This window comes from Micromesistius poutassou (assembly GCF_964030765.1).
Source record: "Micromesistius poutassou genome assembly, chromosome: 9".
NCBI lineage: Eukaryota > Metazoa > Chordata > Actinopteri > Gadiformes > Gadidae > Micromesistius > Micromesistius poutassou.
Genome location: NC_140279.1, coordinates 4,397,103 through 4,409,159, shown reverse-complemented (window position 1 = coordinate 4,409,159; position 12,057 = coordinate 4,397,103). Strand labels below are relative to the sequence as shown.

At 48.6% G+C, this 12,057-nt stretch overlaps 1 protein-coding gene across 2 annotated transcripts in view; it reads left to right on the top strand.

Annotated features, from left to right (window-relative positions):
• The window catches only part of trappc8 (trafficking protein particle complex subunit 8), a 33,224-nt gene that overhangs the window by 8,051 nt on the left and 13,116 nt on the right, over positions 1 to 12,057 (top strand). For both annotated transcript variants that reach the window (XM_084473251.1, XM_084473250.1), the window contains 15 exons: positions 175 to 428; positions 775 to 890; positions 1,157 to 1,307; positions 2,204 to 2,304; positions 2,950 to 3,055; positions 3,144 to 3,275; positions 3,788 to 4,012; positions 4,645 to 4,750; positions 5,310 to 5,504; positions 6,228 to 6,391; positions 7,391 to 7,465; positions 7,709 to 7,814; positions 8,251 to 8,408; positions 8,979 to 9,472; positions 10,771 to 10,948. In XM_084473251.1, the coding sequence (XP_084329377.1) occupies positions 175 to 428; positions 775 to 890; positions 1,157 to 1,307; positions 2,204 to 2,304; positions 2,950 to 3,055; positions 3,144 to 3,275; positions 3,788 to 4,012; positions 4,645 to 4,750; positions 5,310 to 5,504; positions 6,228 to 6,391; positions 7,391 to 7,465; positions 7,709 to 7,814; positions 8,251 to 8,408; positions 8,979 to 9,472; positions 10,771 to 10,948 (2,561 nt within the window). The remainder of the gene's footprint in view (positions 1 to 174; positions 429 to 774; positions 891 to 1,156; positions 1,308 to 2,203; positions 2,305 to 2,949; positions 3,056 to 3,143; positions 3,276 to 3,787; positions 4,013 to 4,644; positions 4,751 to 5,309; positions 5,505 to 6,227; positions 6,392 to 7,390; positions 7,466 to 7,708; positions 7,815 to 8,250; positions 8,409 to 8,978; positions 9,473 to 10,770; positions 10,949 to 12,057) is intronic.

The following is a 12,057-nucleotide window of genomic DNA, read 5'->3' as shown; positions in this document are numbered from 1 at the left end:
GGGCTCGAGGGGTCTCCGTGGTTACGCAGTTGGATAGCGCATTACGCAGTTGTAGAAGTGTAACCAGCGCTTAAGTGTCGTATCTCATGAATGCTGATGTGGCTAATACTGCCACCTATAACTAAGAGTCCAAGTAAGAGTTGGTGTTGAGCTCCACTCTGTGTGTCCCGTCAGACGAAATGCCCGCCAGCATGCAGAGTCACCCTCTCCAACTGGACTGCCCTCCTAGCGGGGGTCTGGACACCCTGGGGGCCCTGCCCCCCGGGGGCCCCACCGCAGCCAGGGCTGCGGCCGTGGCCGCCGCGGGGACCCACGGGGACTGTCTCACGCTGAACGACCACGACCACATCAGGCAGTTCCTGCAGGAGTTCACCTTCAGGGGCCTCCTCCCACACATAGAGAAGAACATCAGGCAGCTAAATGACCAGGTACGCACGGGGTCAGACACACACACACACACACACACACACACACACACACACACACACACACACACACACACACACACACACACACACACACTATAATCGTAAACATACATTATAATCGTAAACATACATTATAAACATAAACACCGCACTTGGTTGCCAAAGATGAAATTGTTGTATTTTATTAGTTAATTCATGCAAGTTCTCCCACAAAATGCACATGCATATAGGTTAATTGGAATACAGACGTTTTCTAAATATGTATCTGAATGAGCCTTGGTTTCTTTCCCCGTTGTATCTTCATTGTGTTCCTCGTGTCTCTTGTTGTCTTGACCCTTGGTGGTAGCTGGTCTCGCGGAAGGGCCTCAGTCGATCTCTGTTCTCGGCGACTAAGAAGTGGTTCGGTGGAGGCAAGGCTCCGGAGAAGAGCATCGCCGAACTAAAGAGCACTTCTGGACTGCTGTAAGTTTCTCCTACACTGCACCATCGGTTGGTGGGAGGGATGGATCATTTCTGAATTCTTAATGTGTTACTAATATGTCTGATTTTAATTTATTATTACAAATTGTTTCTTTGATTCTAAGCAATATCAATGTATTTGAGATGTATTGTGTGCGCTTTATTACAGACTTTATAACGGATTACAGACAGTAATTGAGACTGAGTTTAGAGTTGAATAGAACACAGAGCCGTCAGTATTATTGACCTTTGACCTCTGGTCTTTGAAGCTACCCCCCGGAGGCCCCGGAGCTGCAGATCAGGAAGATGGCTGACCTGTGCTTCCTGGTCCAGCACTATGAGCTGGCCTACAGTTGCTACCACACAGCCAAGAAGGACTTCCTGTCCGACCAGGCCCTGCTGTACGCTGCAGGGGCATTGGTAAGGACACACATGTGTGGTAGATACAAAGTAGACTTGACCATTTTGTAATATTGATGCCGTAGGTTTAGTGTGTGTTCTCAATATTAAAGCAGCTGTAGGTACGTTTTTAACAGTTGAAAACAGGGAGAATCGAATGGAGAAGAAGAGAGCAATAATTTCTAACTAACTTAAAAACCCAAAAGCATTCCTGTACCTCTCTGCTCCCTCCATCCCTATGTTTCGCCATTGAGAAGTGCATTCACACACTGGTCAGTGACAGGCAAAAGAGATTCAAATACCAATCAGCGAAGAGATGCCGTGATTGGTGAAAGGTTTCCTACAGGAAAAAGTGCAATCAACCAGAAGAGATTTTCTCACATCGCATTGCAATCACGTATAGCACTATAGTCAATGCAATCAAGCCATCAATAAAATAGTCATGTTGCTCCTTTACAATGTAAACTGTAATTCACAGTTAATGATACCTGGATGAACGATGCCAAGGAGAGTCGCAGCCAAACACCGTCACTTATCCCATTAATTATTAGGAGGGGAGGGAGAGCTAACCTTGGGAAAGCATTGAGGTCACTTTCCTCCATATCTCTTTTGTGATGCACACATAAAAGGCCTTATTTAAAGTAAAAACACACACTCACACCCACTCTCTCATTTGTCCTCTCTGGCCCTGTTCCATCCACTTTCCTGCAAGCTCTGCATTGTGGTGAGGCTGGCCATCGACATAGGTATAAATAAACAAGATAGGAGCTATAGCCTTGGGTCTACCGCTCTTGCCTGACAGATAGCTCCTCTTCGCTGCCGTCCTATTAGGCAATCCCCTTTGCCCCTTTGCCTCAGTTGAAACACCCTGAACTCATTGGCCTACCCCCACCCCCCCGCCCCTTCTTGTGCTTCAGGAGATGGCTGCCGTGTCTGCGTTCCTGCAGGCCGGGGCTCCGAGGCCATACCCAGCGCACTACATGGACACGGCCATACAGACCTACCGGGACGGCTGCAAGTACGAGCTGCTTGCATCGTTTTAGAGAGCGACCGCATGCTAAACCACATTCACTAGTTAGTGGCCCTCCAGAAGTTTAGAGAAGTGTGTAATAAAGGCCGGACTGCTATTCTGGATTAAAGGCAGTTTATAGACACATTAAAGTGATCTGAAATGTACTAATTAAGGTGTTTATTTCTTTCCACTCTTTCATGCCGTGGGTGGAGTCTATTATTCCTCCTGGTTACTTAGCCCAGCGGGTGGCCAATTAGGGAGGCCTCTTAGGCGCTGTGGCTTATAGAAGCTACAGCGTTTCAGACTTTGAAAGTACCCCACACAGCGAGGGTGGGGCAGAGCGTTCAGATCACACACCTAAAATGTGCAGTGGGTACGTCCCTCTGTCATAGTTGAGTTATTTTACATTTTTAGAGCCTCACTTTAAACCTTGGCTTACGCATTACATTACCAAGCGCAATCAATACCGGGTACGATAACACGACGGATATAGATCCAGGTGGTGTACATTTCCTTTTACAATCGACTAATAATTATAGTTCTCTGAACAGGTATCACGACTTTGCCGTCTCACACTTTTTTTTTAAATTTTAGAATTTTTTGGATCATTTTTTTTTTTTAATGCATTTCTTTCTCTATGGTAACCGTCAGGAACATGGTGCTGGCGGAGCGCTGTGCGTTGCTCAGCGCCGAGGTCCTCAAGAGCCAGGGCAAATACTCTGACGCGGCCACGCTCCTCATCAAGATGACCAGCGAGGTGGGCACACCGCCGGCCCTCCGTCTGGCTGTACGCCACAAGAAGAAGTGTCCCAAAGCCTTAACCTCCTCATGTTTCCGTCCCCCAGGATTCGGACCTGCGCAGTGCGCTGCTGTTGGAGCAGGCAGCTCACTGCTTCATCAATATGCGCAACCCTATGATCCGCAAGTTTGCCTTCCATATGATCCTGGCTGGTCACCGCTTCAGCAAGGCTGGACAGGTAAACCCTTTCATCCATGCATTCGTCTGCATGTTATATGATGTATGTACAGCTGGCACCTCTCTTTAGTGTGTGTGTGTGTGTGTGTGTGTGTGTGTGCTAATGATGATCCTTGGTGCATTGCTTTAGCACCCTTCAGAACTGCTGTAACATGCATGATTAAAACCCACAGCAGGGATACATTAACAAAAGGAGCACATGGGTTGAAGGAGAGAGGCATTCAATAAATACTGAAAATATATAATTAGATCAAATGTGCAGCAAAATTAATTAGGAAGGGGCTCACCGGGTACTATTAAGGCTCAGTCCTTATGGCAACGACCAAGGGTCGATTCCACAAAGTATAAAAGCAAAAATAAATCTGAGAAGCAATGAATAATAATTAATAAAGGAAATGGATTTAACTTAAACACGAGAAAATCCACAATCCACATAATCAACGGATCAGAAGAATATACAGAATATAGGAACTGCGCAGTGACTCTCTCTGTGTGTCTGTGTCCGTCCCCCAGAAGAAGCACGCGTTGCGCTGCTACTGCCAGGCCATGCAGGTGTACCGGGCACGGGGCTGGTCACTGGCCGAGGACCACATCAACTTCACCATCGGCCGGCAGTCGTTCACACTGCGGCAGCCCGACAACGCCGTGGAGGCCTTCCGCCACATCCTGACCAACGACAGCCAGCAGACCGCCACGCAGCAAGGCGCCTTCCTCCGAGAGTACCTCTACGTCTACAAGGTGTGCATCTCTCTGTGTCTCTCTCTGTGTGTCTCTCTCTCTCTCTCTCTCTCTCTCTGTCTGTTTCTGTCTCTGTCTCTCTCTCTCTCTGTCTCTCTCTGTCTCTCTCTCTGTCTCTCTCTCTCTGTCTGTCTCTGTCTCTGTGTCTGTCTCTCTCTCTCTCTGTGTGTCTCTCTCTCTCTCGGTGTCAGTCATTATTTATTTGTCTTGCTGTTTGTCATCAGTGACCACTTCCTCCTTTTCTCCACTTTCATTATCTCAGTCTGTCTGTCTGTCTCTTAATATCCCTATATCTCTTCTATGTATGTATATATACTTGTATTCAGGTGTAAATATGAACACCAGACACAGACACCAACACTAAAACATGGGTGGGTTACATATTAAAACCATTGCTTGGCCACTAGTGGAGGTTTCCAGTATGGCACGAGAAAGACAACATCCTAAGAGCTAATCCTGGACTCGCTCTCCATATTAATTATTGTCTCTTATACTCCATTGATGCACCTATGGAGATCTGTCTATACTGTCCAATACGATTTGAGCTGTTTAACCATGGGTGGACCTGGTATGGGGGAGCGCGGGCTGTTGCAGCAGTGTGAATGTGACCGGCCATGTCTTGGGTGTTTCAGAGTGTGACTGCAGAGAGCGAGGCCGGCCTACCCCAGCTGCCCCTGCCCTGCATCCACAGCGCTGCCACGCGCGTCTACTTTGGCCACGAGCGCCGCCTGGCCGAGGGTAAGACACACGCGCGCACACAAACAGTTCACAGATGGGATCTGAATAATATCAACATTAGCGTCCACTCCGCTGTGTGTACCTGTATGCCTTTTGCTGATTCGTATTGGACTGTTCAAGTTGAATGGTGGATGCCTTTATTTGCTAGGTCTTCGCATCTATTGCCCACATCGGTCATATGCATTCACACCTGAGACGTGCAAAGTGCATTTAACCGGCTCAGTTCATGGCTGAACTTGTGTAGTCGTCGCCATCCAGTTCCGGGTTAAAGGTGACATGTTATACCACCAGGTGTGAGTGTGACGTCAGAAGAGGCAGATTTTTCCAAACGGCTCGTAGCGTCTAATCACGCTCCCACCTGGTGGTATAATATGTCACCTTTTAATAGAACCAATGTTTGAGCTCAACAGCGGCGACACGTACAATACATAACATAAAAACAATGGCGTAAACGATACTTTTACCCTCGTAACGACCAAAGGAGCGTTAGAGGCAGTGGTCGACTGGATGATACCTCTGCGGTCCTAACGGTGTGCGATGTGCTGGCTCGCGGTGTCAGGGGAGAAGCAGGCGGCCACCAACGTGTCCCTTGACCAGGAGTACGACCAGGAGCAGGCGGTCATGTGGTGCCAGCTGGAGGAGCAGGCGGTGGCCTCTGCCCACCGGGGGGTGGTCCCCGCAGCCTTCCAGCCCAGCCAGTGCTGCCTCAACAGCCAGACGGACAACCTCCGCACCCCCCTGGCTGTGGTGGAAGGTACGGAGAATCTCTGAAATGTATATGTTTTTATAGATTGGGAGAAATGCATTTCTTAGTTCTTTCATAAGAGTTGAAGGCTGGCGCGCCCCGCATGCATCCTCACTTTTTTTTTTTTTTTGGAAAAGTCGGATCAAGAAAATCGTATCTTTTCAGTCAAGATGGGAAGCAGAGTATCTGTTCATAGAAAGGCAAAAGGCAAAGCCATGTGTCCAGTTTGCTTAGAAACATTATCAGTCGTGAAAGGTTTCAACTTAAGTCGCCACTACAGCTACTACAACTGCACTGAATTTGATGCTCTAGTTCTTTCGATGTTGTTTCTTTTAAAACAAACTTGTTGTATTTGTCGTTTAACAAGAGTATCAATTTGTTATTGTATTAATACATGTTGGTTAAATTAACATACAGACATATATATACAAATATTTTGTTCTTATTTAGAATTATTTCGTAGCTTCTCTCATATCCGATTAGTTGAAGTGCGAGGTCATGTGGACCTCTCGTTGTGATCAGGGTAAATTGTGTCCCTCTTTATCATGAAAGTTGTCCATCCCTGGTTTAAGTCAATGAAAGGGTAAAAATATGCATTTTAGTACCAACTCTGATTTAAAATTGTCATACGTATCCTTAATGAAACAAACCCGTTTTTAATTCTGCTTTCTTTAAAGAAAACTGTATGTTGTCCTCTCTCCCTGACCTACTATGTCTCTCTCTCCCACGCAGAACCCATCATAGTGGAGGTGACCTTCCAGAACCCCCTGAAAGTGTCCCTCCTCCTGTCTGATCTGTCCCTGCAGTGGAGCTTTACCCCCAGGGACCTCTCCAGTCCCCAGCAGGGGGACCTGGCCTCAGACAAGGCCTCGGGAGAACCCATCACCAACGACAAGGTGGGCAATAACAGCAAGACGCCATCATCAGCTGACACTTTTTACATTCACCATGTAAAGGAACATTTGTTTACCCTTTTTAGGAGTCGTTTGTTTTTCTTTATGTATACATTTTCTTTCTTGTATTCCATGAATTTGTTATTTTATGATGTAATCAGTCTGTTTGATTGTTTTGGAATTGTCCTTGTCCTTTGATTGTCCTTGTAACATTGTAGTTACACATAATTACAAATGTTATAACCCGTAATGGCATTTACTTATTATATAATAACGTTATGGAGCAGCCTTAAGCTGTATTTACAGTACTGCATACAGCTCGAGAATGTGCATCTTCACAGAGCTGCCTGCATCTATACGCGTCATATTAACGTGTAAAGGGCTGATTATGGTTCCACGTTCACGCAACGCAATGACCACGCAGACGCTTCGACGCAGTCGTGAACCTTTATGGTCCTGCGTCGGGTTTTAGTGAGCGGACCAATCACAGCCCTTGCGGCTGCGTCGCCTCAAGGTTACAATTTTTGGGAGGCGCACGTCAGGCCCTTGCGGTGGACGCACAGAGGGTCCGCAAGGACGTAACCCCCTTGCGTTGCGTGAACGTTGGACCATAATCACGTAAGGACCCACAGCGTAGCCGCAGTAATGTGGCTTTCCTTTTCCTGCAATCCAACGTGTGAAGCACCTGCAATCTTCTAACGTTTTACATTAAGACTGTGTTTATATATCGTATACACAGTGTCCTTTTTAATGTTCTGTTGTTTATAGGATAGAACCAGATTCTGTGTACAATAACGGAACCTTACTGTGGTGCTCTTACAGCAGTACTGTGAACCACATCTCTGGGTTCTTCCTCACTCTGTGCTCTCATTAGTGTCTGTTTACCTGTCACCTGTCACCGCACACTGACTGTTTCTCCCCGTTAAGAAATGACAAAGAGCATAGAGAGGAGCAAGGCTTCATTCATTATGCTCCATCTCTGTTCTCTGATCTTCCCCGCAGTCGGTAAACAAAGACGACGTCATATCCAGTGAAATGATTCCAGAGTTCAACTTTGGCCCAAAGGAGACCAAAGTGGTGAGCTTCTTTTATAACAGATTATTACTCATTTTTCTGTCATCTTCAGTTTCATATGGCTATTTATTTTTCTGTATGATGTGCACGTTTATAGAACTGGGCAGTATTGAATTAATCAGTTGGCAGAATATGTTTGACGTAAAATCAATATTGACTTTTATTGCACATAAGGAAAGATGGAAATCAATTGGCCAAGCGTCAATTGGAGATGAGAATATAATGACAAACTCACCTCTGTTATAGGCACGTCTGAAGCTGCTGCCTCACATGATTGGTCAGCTCAACATTCTGGGCGTGGCCTACAACCTTGCTGCTGTGCCTTCTGAAGAAATGGCTCACTGTGCAGAAGGTAACACACACACACACACACACACACACACACACACACACACACACACACACACACACACACACACACACACACACACACACACACACACCTCAACGTCAGCACTAATTGTCATCCATACCAAATATAGACCAAGTTTCACAAAGTCCCACTATGGGAAATCATGCTATGGCCAAGTACTTGATTACAACAGAAAACCACTGTTAAATCACAGCCTTCCCTCTGTCTTTGTCTCTGTCTCCCTCTCCCTCTCCCTCTCTCTCTCTGTCTCTGTCTCTGTCTCCCTCTCCGTCTGATCCCCTCCCATCAGTATCCACGTAGGAAAACAACAAGCATAGACACACACACACACACCCTAGTGAGCTGCTCCCCTTGTAGGAGGCCTGTCGCCGTGTCTCTCCTCACGCCCTACCCCTCCTCTCCTCCCCTCCCCCAGGGCAGCAGAGCGCCCAGCCCCTGGTGGTGCGCGGCCAGCAGGCCCTGGAGATCCGAGGCCCGCGCCTCAACTCCACCAAAGAGGACAAGACGTCTGTGAGCCACGGCCAGGACCAGCGCCTGCATCCCCTGATCACGCCGCCCATGCCCCTGATGGAGGTACCTACGGCATCCGCAGCACCAATAAGGGGGTCCTACTAATGGGGCGGCATAATCACTTGCATGTGAATCAACGTCAATAATCCGGTTTTGTGGGCCCGTTTGGCCCCCGTTACGTTATTATGAAATCGTATCAACTCCGCAATAATTGCTCTGAGGACACCCAGGCCTGAACCTTATGTGTCCATGAGGACCCACCACGGCTATATGACCCAAACCGTGTTGCGGGTTTACAAATGGAATGGATTCTGTGAATCGCAGTGAATAATCACAATGTTGGGGGAAAAATGATCGCAATTAAGTTTTACATTGTCATAATGGTGCAGCCCTCCTGGCTTACAGCCCCGTGTGTGTGTGTGTGTGTGTGTGTGTGTGTGTGTGTGTGTGTGTGTGTGTGTGTGTGTGTGTGTGTGTGTGTGTGTGTGTGTGTGTGTGTGTGTGTGTGTGTGTGTGTGTGTGTGTGACAATGCAGTCTACATTATAGTAGAGCACTGTGTACTCTGTGAGTGTGAGTGAAATAGTCTATTACCAACTTTCTTTGTGTGTGTGTGTGTGTGTGTGTGTGTGCAGGTGTTCTTCCTGCAGTTCCCCACGGCGCTGCTGTGCGGCGAGATCACCAAGGCCTACGTGGAGTTCTGCAACGTCAGCGGGGTGGCGCTGCGGGGCCTGCGCGTGGCCTCCACCCACCCGCACTTCTTCACCTTCGGCGCCGGCTCCTCCTCCTCCTCCTCCGCCTCCTCCCCGTCCGCCGCCTCCACGCCCCTCAGCCCCGCCAGCGCCGGGGTCTGCTCCGCCTACCACACGCTGGCCACGCCCCCCGGGGACCCCCACCACCACCTCCACCCAGGCTCCCCGCCCCCGCCCGTGTACCTGGTGTCGTCCCCCGTGGAGGGCCTGGTGCGGGGGAAGGCGGTCGCCGTGGAGATCCCGCTGGAGGGCGGCGTGCTGCGTCCCGGCCAGGCGGCCCAGCTGCCCCTCTGGCTGCGCGGGCCGGACCAGGAGGGCGTGCACGAGATCAACTTCCTGTTCTACTACGAGAGCGCCGAGAAGGGCGGGAGGATCAGGTGAGTGGCGGGGGCCGCGAGGGGAGGTGGCGAACGCTGTGTGTGTCAGGAGAAACGCAAAGATAAAAAGTAGTGCGTTTTACCGTATCGTTTTTTCAATTCAATTCTTAATCACCATTACAGTCTCAAAGGGCTTAACAGGCCAAATATTTAGGACACCCCCCTGACCCAAGCCCTCAAGAGGGCAAGAACTTGCCCTCAATGGGTGCCATAATTGACATACATAAATACATACTATACTATATACTTGCAAAACATGTTAAATCGATGATGGGATGCTTGCCGGTTAACCATAAGGAGAGCCAAGGCATCCAGTCGCAGTCACCTCAACGCACTAGAACAGACGCTTAGGAGAAGTGCATAGTGGAAGTCTAAAATGCTTTATTTACGTTCTGATTCTGACCTTGGGTGTAACTCTTTTGCCTGAAGGTGGCATTTAAATGTGCCAGAGCGTTTCACATTTTCACGTCTTATGTAAATTAGACACATTCTCTTATTCGAACCCCCCCCCACGCTTATTTTGCAATTCATTACTGCGGCACGCGCGGTTGGATCACGGCAGCTCAATAAATTATTCTATTTTATTGTTCACCTCGTTGCCGTTTGCTGCCGGCCCCCGCAGCAATATGCTCCAAAACCCCCCCCGGTCCTCATCATCTGGGAACGCACTGAGCCTGCAGTCTAGCAGGCTCATCCCTGTCACACACACTAACGCGCAAACAATACACACACACCTTCTCCCCCCCTGGTCTCTTTCAGTGAGAATCTCTCTCTTTGTCAGACCCACCTCTCAAGTCCTCCCAGCCCTTCTCCTTACTCATTCACTCACTCACTCACTTTGTCCTTTGCCTACGCTCTCTCTCTTGCTATCTCTGTCTCTAACCCCTCTCTCTGCCCCTCTCTCTACCTCTTTCTTCCTCATTCTCTCTCTCTCTCTCTGCCCCTCTCTACCTCTTTCTTCCTCATTCTCTCTCTCTCTCTCTCTCTCTCTCTCTCTCTCTCTCTCTCTCTCTCTCTCTCTCTCTCTCTCTCTCTCTCTCTCTCTCTCTCTCTCTCTCTCTCTCTCTCTCTCTCTCTCTCTCTCTCTCTCTCTCTCTCTCTCTCTCTCTCTCTCTCTCTCTCTCTCTCTCTCTCTTTCTTTCTCTCTCTCTCTCTCTCTCTCTCTCTCTCTCTCTCTCTCTCATATATATATATATATTCTCTACCACCCTCTACCGCTGTGTCACCTCAGTACCAGAGCATTGCGTTCTAACCGCTCTGTCTCCCCTGCCCCCCCCCCTGCCCCCCCCCCCCCCCAGTCACCGCGTGCTCCGCCACAACGTGTTCATCTGCGCCAGCCGCTCCCTCAGCGTGTGCGCCACGGCCTGCCCCAGCAGCGTGCCCTCCGAGGACCGCCGCGGGCGGGACGCCGCCGAGGCCGGGGACCACCTCAACGACGGCATGCTGGTGTTTGTGGACGTGGAGAACGTCAACATGGTGAGCCCTGCCGTCGCGCCGCCGCCGCCGCCGCCGTAGCGTCGTCAGCGTCACACGACGAGCCCGTCGGCCCGGCCGGTGACGGCGTCGCCCGGTGTGCTCCGGTGGGGTTGAGCGTGGAAGCAGTCCTTCTTTTTTTTTCAATGTTCCTCATGTTCTGTTTTATTCATTATTCAGTCATTATAGACACTATAGAAGCACCAGCACAACATTGGAAGGAGTCAATATATAAACCGAATGTGCTCGTGCTAAATGTGCATGTATAAATTTGCACATCTAGCATGAATAAATGTATTCATGCTGAATGTGTTTAGCATGAGTTGATATTATAACATACTAGTGCACTGCCCAGATCTTTTACCATGCTGCCGCACTCTGGACTAAGAAACATTTAAACTCTGACCCTGGTTGACTCTCTCTCCTCTTGAAGCGCGTCCATTATATAACATTATGTTAATTCAGCTGATGCTGTTGTCCAAAGCGACTTACAATGAGTACGTTCAACCATGAAGATACACCCTAAAGAACGCAAGGATCATGCAAGTAATTACAATAAAGACAGCAGATGAGAGCATTGTCCTTAGTTCTGAAACCAGTGGAATCGAAAACATTCCAATCATCCAATCAAAAACAGCGTTGTGTGTCATTGTGTGTTCACCCCTTAAGCTATACAGATAATTATTTTACTGGCACACACAACATCACGAGGCGTTGGCCTACTGCTGTCTCTAACACCAAAGCACTAGCGAATTAGCCTTGCGTTTGGCGATGTTAATTCAGTTACACCACAGGCTGAGCTGCAGATTGGATTGACTTAAACTGAATGCTGGCACTAATTACAGTAAACACATAAATGAGGACCCATCAGAAAGAGCATTCGATGTGTTCCAAATACTCGCGTGTACAAAGCGAGTGCCAGTAACCTACCTCCGCTGTTAAAACTAGGGAAGGTAATTTGGAGAAACCAACCAGAGTAAGAATCTTAATCTACAAAATCCCTCCCTCCCTTAAGGCCTCCTTCCAGAGTCACTGTATTAGCGTGAGCAATAGTCTGCCTTGCACTGTGAAAGACTGGTCATGGCCAATGAGAGCAGAGACAGAGTGCAAGT